We start from the raw sequence: 9,300 nt of genomic DNA, 5'->3' as shown, positions 1-9,300 counted from the left end.
TCACGCTGACGGCGTCCCCATAGTGACCCCTAGAGGATGCAGTGTCTCGTTCCCTACTCAGGGAACCATGGTTACATATGTAACCTGAGACGTTCTATCATGACTACTCAAAGAAGATTTTAGCATGGTAATGGCTATGCCAATGTTAATGTATTTGGTCTTGGCAGAATAGATATGCTATGCTGCTGCTGCTGGATTGCTGATGCTGGTTATTGCTGTTGCTGCTGCAAAGCAAGTACAGGAACTTTCTACTGACAATACATAAGCCGTTACAGTGCTGTGAGTATTAAAGACACACTGCTGCTGCACAAGTAGCATATCTGTACGTAATAACCCGTAGCATATGTATACAGGTGGAGCTGGGGAAGGTGGAGGGTTTCAGAGGGACTCTAAAAGTGTGCAGTGGAATGCTCTAGTGAATCCTAACCAGCCATTTATATGTGAAGCAGAAAACTCATTGGCTGTGTGTGCAACATGAATCAATCAGCTTGTGCCAAGTAGTTATGCTGTGAATGTCATTAATTTGCATTAATGACCCATCAGCCTGTCCCATCTAGAGTTTCATGACAGAACTAAGCATTTCTTTTTAAAGGGGTGGTTGATCAGCTTTTTTTGAAGCCTTGATTGTGTTTATGGCATGCAGCGTATTCATGCTTTGTTTTTGTTTTTTTAAATGCATTATTTTCACATATTTTACCTTTATTCTATACCGCTGTTTCTGTTCTCATCAAAATGTTCTGTTGAGTTCCTAGTTCTATGAAGCCCCTCCCTCAGAAGTATGCAATCGGGCTCAGATTGGTTAATTGCCCAAGTGTGTTGTGATTCGCTAACCATCTAGTGCACGTTGTCTGGAAATGTCACGCCCCCTTACCATTATGGGCACACTGTAAAAAAAAAAAAAAAAAAAAAAAGTTGAGTCAACTTAAAATTTTAAGGCAACCAGCTTCAGCAGATTTTTGAGTTTGCTCAACTTATTTTTGTGGGAGATTCTCACATTTTTTTTTTTTTTTTTTACAGTATAGTTGCATGTTCCCGGGGGCAGGGTTTATGTAAACATCGGGGTTAGTGATGTCACAAACCCTGGAAGAAGCTCATTGTAGTCCTAAACAGCGATTTTTTTAATAAGAAAATATCTCACTTAGCATTGAACTTTGAGGGTAGTAACTTTGCAGATGTTGTTTATGCTCAGACAGCAACGTTACACATTAACTAAAGTTAAAAAAGTGAAATCCTAATCAACCACCCCATTAACTTGGTATTCATCAAAGAATGAACAAAACGAACAAAAATGTATCACAATTTTCACAAAAATGTTTGTGAAAAACATTTCACAAAAACAAAGCACAGCTAAAGCTTTACCATCAAAGGAATAAATTGCATTTTAAAATATTAAAATAGAAAACAGTTATTTTAAATTGCAATAATATTTCATAATATTACTGCTTTTACTGTATTTTTGATTAAAAAATGCAGCCTTGGTGAGTGTAAGAGACATTTAAAACATTTTTAAAAAATCTTATTGACCCTGAATTTTTGGTAGTGTATATTATTTATATTCTTTATTGTACAGTTGTCCGGAATACTTGATTTAAATCGATTGTATTCTCCAGTTAATGAGACTTTGAAAGTCATATCTATGAATTCTGACTAAAGGCAATGTTTATTCACACAGATGGACAGAGAGAGAGACACCAGATGCAGAAAATGGGCTATGAAGGGATATATGGAACAGAGGCCTTAGGTCTCATATATCAACCTCACACCTCACTCTGCCCTTGGCCTCATGTATTCTCATAATCAGAATTAAACAGGATTAGTGAGTTGATAATGACAAACATGAGATTACGCAAGCAAAACCCAATCGCATGCACATGCTTACTTTTTATGTTCCTCTGTAGATAAATACTCAAGAAGACCCATGAGGAAAATTACTGAATCACACTGATGCTTTCATTTACAGATTTATATATTTATTTATGTAATGCTAAGAAGCAGTGACTCATACACTCAGCCATTGCTTCAGTCATACAAGAATCACATATCTCCCTTCTCAGAGAGACACACCATTTAACTTTACTGCTCTGGCTGTGAGGGGGTGTAAGTGAGCATGAATAATGTGGGACATTAAAGCACTGGAGATCACCCACTCCCTTCTGCTGACTATTCAAAAGAGACTGTCTGACCATTTAGTCCACTGTACCGCATTTGATTTAATAACAGTAACCCAGTCACATTGACCCAATCTGTTATGTATAGGCTAGATTTTTTTTAGAGATCTACAACCGTACTTCATTTTCAAGCAACAGCAATGAAATCAGCATAGCAAAGTGTCATTTTTTGTCATTTTGAGAGTGCTGTATCAGTTAGTTCTTATGCTTAATTCTCTGTAATGCAAAAGAATATTTGTGGTTTCTATCACAACATACTCAGTTACATAAAGCACATTAATACTCTTGCACAGTAGAGAATCTCTTATGGATGAGCTGAATAATCATGGCACGGAAGTGGTTGCCATAGAAACTCATGCCGTGTAAGGCAGCAAAACACTAGTTGAACTTCGGCACAAATTAGTGTGTTCCATGACTATCTCGGCTAGTGTCTCCATGGATTTGAGGTACAAAGATCACAGCAATCGGTTGTTGTAGATGTGTGTTCATGACTTGTAAAGGTGACAAAAACATGTATAAATTACAACAGCATCTTCAGATCCCACATGCTAAACGGCATCCTGTTCCTCACACAGGAAAGAGCACAGCCGATGCTGTTTCCATGACAACTCAGCCAGGGGATAACAGGTTCTATTTTTTCCCTTCTGTGCTGAATCACAACCCATTACCGCAAGAGAAAAAAAATATGATTTTTTTTTTCATCTGTTGTCTGAAGATAGCCTTGAGAGGAGCAAAATGAAGATGAGCTTTGAGTGTCAGGTCTACAGAGAAGAGACTTCATATCACATGTCAAACGCAGATGCCGTCTGCAAATTTCAGACAGTCTTCTGTGAAACCATCTCCCAACTGAATTATGAGTCAGGGACACATATATCACACCAACTTATCAAGTTTTATGGAGGGAATCTGGTGAGATATCCATCTCTCCTATATCTTAAATATTTACAGTTCATCTTAAAGGTGACCTGTTATGACCCTTTTTGCAATAGTATGTAATACAAGTCTCAGGTTTCCCCAGAATGTGTCTGTGAAGTTTCAACTCAAAATACCCCATAGATCATTTATTATAACATTTTGAAAATGCCTATTTTGAGTGGAAGCAGAAACTCACCGTTTCTGTGTATGTCTCTTTAAATGCAAATGAGATGCTGCTCCCCGCCCCCTTTTCCAGAATAGCTGCTAAAAAAAACATCTGTTTGGTTTTGATCATCATGACCACTGTGTAACTGATATAGGCTTATGCCCCTCCCTACTAAAAAAAAACACAATAAAACCATCACAGAAAATTTTGATGGTTTCCACTACAAATACCATTACAAACCATCAACTTTTAACTATTAAAAAATGGTTTTCTGTAGTGTATTTTGGGACATATTCCATTGGGATTGATTGGTTTTAACAAGCCACCAATAGAAGGCAACCAATTACCAGTAGAGACCAACAGGCACCATTACAGTTTCCAGTAAAACCAAAACAAGTCCCATTATAACCAGTCAAACCATTACTAATGTTGTAATGGCGTCTAGTTTTTTTTGTTGTTGTTTGTTTGTTTGTTTTGTTTCAGCAGGGATTTTATTTATTTATTTATTTTTTTAATTCACTATAGCCCTAAAATATATAATCAAATATCTCAGTTCTCAAATATATGTAAGTAAATGCATTTTGCACCTTTATAGATTGTTATTTGGTCAAAGTAAATTAGCCTAATACTATAATCTATTTACTATGCATAAAAGCCTGTCTTTTTACTTAAGTGCCAGATATGGGTGTCATGCCATAAAATACTTTTAATACGACTGACTTTGTATTTAATGTGAATTTAACTACTGAATTTTACTAATTAGCCTATAATACTTTCAGTGTACAAAAAGAGTGCAAAGAACATTTACATTATAAAAGAACATTTTCACTTCAGTCCAGCGAGTTCAAGCACTCTCAAAAACTCCCTTAATAATCTCTAAAGTTGTTTACACTGTGAAATGAATATCTTACTTAAGTTCGTATATCTTCACTTTGTTGTTTCTGATGAGAGAATTAGCCAGAGATTTCAGTCAGCCAGCGCGCAGTGACAAAACAGCATGTTTCAGCTTTGACTCATCTGAACGCCTCTGATTGGTCCTTGCACTCATAAACTCAACGAAATTGTATGCGATTGGTTATAATGTGCTTTAAAAACTTGTGTGTCTCTGGCTCTGCGCCAGCCAGCGAACGCAGATTTGAATTTAGCAGCTGGTGGTGATGTTTTTCTTTTAGTTTACGCGACAAACTGCGCATTTCACCCAAAATTGTTTGCTGTAATATGATTCCAAATTTAGGGGGTCCAAAGGGGGAGGCAAGCTTGTTGACAGGGGGGCACTGGGTGGAAACTTGCAGATTAAGGGGTGATACTATTATAATAAGATCCACTATCTATGTCATGGGGGGAGCAAATCTTTTTTTACAAGCTTGCAGAGAAAGGCTTACCAAAAAAATAAAAAATAAATAAAAAATTTACTGGGTTGTTCTTTTTCACGTTTTCTGGGTTGGCACATGCATCGGGGTCCCGATTATAGCACTTCCAACATGGGAAAAAGTCAGATTTTCGTGATATGTCACCTTTAACCAGGCCATACGGTGGTCTGTAGTTTTATGTATGTATAGTAGGATAGTAGAGTGAGTTTATAATACTTATTTATTTATATAATTCCCCATGGGAAAGTGAATAGGAACAAAATTCTGGAACCAAGGCTGCTAAAAATGTGTCCAGGAACTGTTGTATTCAATTAGGAAGCATCTGACCACTGAATGCTGCGACTGACCAATCAGAACTCAGTATTTCATGTAATAAGTGATTATAAAACATGAAAGTTCATCTATTATAAATAATGTTTTTTTTTTTTTTTTTTTTTTGTCCTTGAATACTTTGATCTGAAATGTACCAAAATACTATATCAGAGTTTGTTCTGATCAATCACATCTCTGGACTGGGGAAATGGAAAAATTATAGTGGATGAATACAAATGATTTGTAATGAGACTTTGGCCACTGACCCTAATATCAAAGTTTTTCTCCCTCGACTGGGTGACATATGCAAAATTCATTGCTAGGGCAAAATTGTGAATTCAAATTAAATCCAATGGACTGTCAATCAAAACATTGCGAGGGTATAGTCCTACATTTCTCTTTTACCGTTCTAGATGGAGAGATTGAGGTCATGTTACATCGCCTGGTTAATATGAAGTGATTTCTTCATCATTTTGTATTTTGGAAGGTAATATAAGTTCATCCTTATGAATATGTACATACAGAAATATTTACATGTCGTTTGCCAAAGCTTGTAATATAAATTATGCAGTGAATTGGCGTATTATTTAAAGCACAATCACATTTTTGAATTTGGGATTATTAGGATTACCGCAGGGAATTTTCTTGCCCCAATTTTGTCTCATGTAACTCCACTTATAATGCGTATATTTTCATGAAATTGTAATCATGTTCTTGCAGCCCACTCTCTGGTTCCTCCATTATGAGAATGGCGCGATGAAAGGTGAGGCTGTATGAGGTATTGATGTCTCCACTGCACTGGCATATTCAGGGCAGTCCTGTTGTTCCTCCTGCTGTCATCTAGCTGCGCTGTGCTTGAGTTTATCAATGATGGCTTTGATTGAGTTGCAAAAAGGGGAAGCTGAAGCGCAGATAGTCATCTTGGACATGGCAATGGGTTTTGAAGTTTAGCCCACCAATCCCCTGTCTTATCATTGACCTAATGACTTGAGATAACCCAAAGGTCAGTGTTTTCTGACTGATGTGGATTTAACCACAGCTAAATCCCTCCTTTTGTCTGTGTATCAGCTGACACTGCCTTAGTCTTAGCAATGCATCTTTGAAGGTCTTTTGAGGACATGTTGTAAATCTTATAGTAATTTATATAACTGGTGACCACCCTATTATTGGACACTTTTTGCATCCATGCTACTAAATGTCAAAATAAATGCAAGAAGGCTCAACATAAACCTTTTACGTATTATCATTGGTCAAATATAAATATGCGCTTTGTTTGGAAACCCAGTAGAGGAACGGAAACAGATTAGGTGATCTTAGAAGCTTTGAGTCTCAAGCCAGATATCTGCTATTTTGTTTTCCATCAAGCATCTTTTGAAATACAGGGAATGTATTTGAAGTGTCCCAAAACACAAAAGTTCAGATCATGAAATGTGGAATTAGATAAAGAGTCTGTTATTTCTAAAGTGCCCTTCTAAGTCAATACACACCCTTGTGCAAAAGCCCAAAGAGCCTTTAATATTTTGAGACTAGATGTTAGATGAAATGTTAAACGGATGTCTCCAGAAGTGTTGGGCACCATATGGACTGCAAAGATGGAAGGGGGGTTATGTAGGAAAAGCAGGGGGAGGGTATCTGTCATTTCGGAATGTGTGACATTCATTAACACCAATGCAGAGACGTCACAGCATGATTATTTATGATCAAAAACACCTCTCCATTCCTCTCACTTCCTATCAGCTAGCAGACAGATTTAAATCCATCCCAACCCAACAAGGAATTAGCGGAAATCACTTCATGAATTATCTATTTGGAAGAATGAAATGGTTGATTGTGTGTTTGATTGAGTCATTTTGTCAGTGATTACTGGAAACGCTTTAAAAGAATCATGCTAAAATTACTTTTTTGTACTTCAAAAATGATCAAAATGATTAGCACTTTTCTCAGAAGACTTGAAATGTTCTGTAAAATGGCGTTTAGATGAAGCTCTGCAACCTAAAACTCCTGCAGAATATATTGTATCACTTCCTGCTCAGACATGCTTTCAGGACTGAGAATTTTCTATAATCATATTGGTCATTGAAAACTGCAATCAAAACATAAGACTATTAGCCAGCTTTTATTTAGAAAGGATCCCAAAAAATAAACAAGTTGGCACACATTCATTTACAAAATGGTAGAGAGAGCGGTCCATAAAATTACATGGCCTTGTTCAACTAATATTAAGTATATCATGATGACAAAACCAAAACACTTAACCAGTCTCCCAGTCTAGTATGGAAGACTGAGGAGAGAAAGGCTGAAGAAGTGAGAAGGAAAAAATAAACATAAAAAAAAAAAAAAAACATTTTTAAAAATGTACATAACTGTGATCATTTTCTGAGTTTACAAATGTACTCTCACTTTTGGGGACGTTTTTTAATCTTGGCTTATTGCAATATCAAGTGTTAACTGTTACAGTTGCCACTGCTTGTATAGGAAATAGTCATTTAACTGCGATATAATAAACTGTGAACTATTATCATCATCAAGCAAACATTTCTCTTGTGGTAGGTTTCTTAAATACTGAAGAATAAGCATGTAATACGGCATTTCTTGCCTTTAATGAGAAAATGCATGTAACCCGGATGCTTGGAAAACAAAGTCTAGATGCAGAGTGAAAATGTAAAAAAGCCATACTGTGGTCTGAATGCTAAATTTGCTATAAGGTCAAAATAAACCAGCAAAAACTGAAATAAAATCCTTAATAAATCACTGTGTATACCATCCAACTGTACATTTAGTAACAAAACTTACAGAATGTATTGACTACATTCACATTGATGACAGATTAATATATGACTATATTTATCAATAATTTTGGCACACTTAATTATTTGGCATTTTTAACAGAGCATTTTGTTGATGTGTATGCTTCTATCCATTTCACAGCAAAACATATGCAATAATACAATAGGTACTTTTTTTTTTGAACATTTTCCTTTTTTAAGTTCATATTGTAAACACGTTTTCTTTTTTAATATTATAACCGCTACCCTGATTTTCTTGATAAACAAAAAATACAAACAGATTCTTGAAACCAAACAAGTCGATGAAAGTAAGAGAACATAACTGCGGCACCCACTTTTCAAACAGATTTCAAATGTCAAGCATTGCTAGATATTTCATATTAACACCAAAATGTTAATGAATATATCAGAAGAGGACTAATAAATTACAAGATAAGCAACATATTTGGCATTAAAATGTGAAACTAGTAGCTAAGCTCTTAAAAGTATGTCAAGATTATGATTTACAGGTTTAATTAACTGGTATGTAAGCAGGTTTATTTAAAAGCCATTTCTGTGAAAATACATAAAAATACTTTTTCATAGAGATTTTTTGTTGGTTTTATTAATAAAAAGACATTTCACATCCTGAAGCAGACGATGGTAAAGTGTGCTTGAGCCGAAATAGACATCGGAACGGCGTCAGCTACGAAAACAGACAGACTTTATTAACTTCTCTCTTTCCCGCAAAGAGCCTCTATGAGTTTCAAGTTTGTCGTCAAAAATATCCGTTACAGGGGGTAGATGTCATCAGGGTCTTTGTGTCAGTCGGCGTATTTCCAATAGAAGAGTGCATCTTTTGTTATAAAGGGCCAAGGAAGGATTATGTCTCTATGACATCAAATGAGGCCTCCGTCCTCCATTCAGGCGAGAGATAGGGGAGAGAGCGACAGGAAAGAGAATAGAACGCGCTCTATTGAAAACCATTGTGTAAGGCACTCGGCAGGTTCTTATCCATCAGGAGAGATCAGTCAGACTGACGTTCATTCCCACACCAGGTCTAACAAAGGGCACCGCATGTACTGCTTTGGGGAACTCAGGACTCATCACACGTCCATTCTCGCCAGTACTCCCAGTAATAGACAGTCTTGCTTTGCTCCTCATAGCGTCCGAAAAGGTCACCTGGAACACAAGCACATAGATGCGAACGAAGAAACAAACATCCAAGCACGCACGCACACACACACACCAAACAGAGAGATGAAGGAAAGTTAGAGCGGATTTCGGAAACTGGCTTCAAGCTTATTTTTAAAATGTTTAGTTGAAAATGCAGACATGAATTCGATGTGGTGGAAAAACATCAAAAATGAGGAGCAAAGTCGCGAGCAATCACCATTTAAAAAATCATATCGCAAGCAGGGAATGAGGGAGATGGGTATGGAGGCTTGTTTCTATCAGGTAATTGCGACTTTTTATCTCACAATTCTGACTTGTTTTCCCACAATTGTGAGTTTATATCTCAAATTTGCAAGTTATAAACTCCTATTTCTGAGTATACAACTCGCAATTCAGGTTTTTATTTATTATTTATTAAGTTTATGTTC

General features: G+C 36.4%; 1 protein-coding gene across 7 annotated transcripts in view; it reads right to left on the bottom strand.

The window, feature by feature from the left end:
* Positions 1 to 7,031: 7,031 nt before the first annotated feature.
* gria2b (glutamate receptor, ionotropic, AMPA 2b) overlaps positions 7,032 to 9,300 on the bottom strand; it is a 38,334-nt gene continuing 36,065 nt past the window's right edge. For 5 of the 7 annotated variants that reach the window (XM_058797700.1, XM_058797692.1, XM_058797693.1 and 2 more), the window contains one exon: positions 7,032 to 8,878. In XM_058797700.1, the coding sequence (XP_058653683.1) occupies positions 8,714 to 8,878 (165 nt within the window). In that variant the 3' untranslated portion in view covers positions 7,032 to 8,713. The remainder of the gene's footprint in view (positions 8,879 to 9,300) is intronic. The other 2 variants (XR_009274134.1, XM_058797694.1) reach the window with 2 other exon arrangements.

This window comes from Onychostoma macrolepis, chromosome 14 (genome assembly GCF_012432095.1).
Source record: "Onychostoma macrolepis isolate SWU-2019 chromosome 14, ASM1243209v1, whole genome shotgun sequence".
In the NCBI taxonomy this organism is placed as follows: domain Eukaryota; kingdom Metazoa; phylum Chordata; class Actinopteri; order Cypriniformes; family Cyprinidae; genus Onychostoma; species Onychostoma macrolepis.
This window is presented reverse-complemented; position numbering and strand designations above follow the sequence as displayed.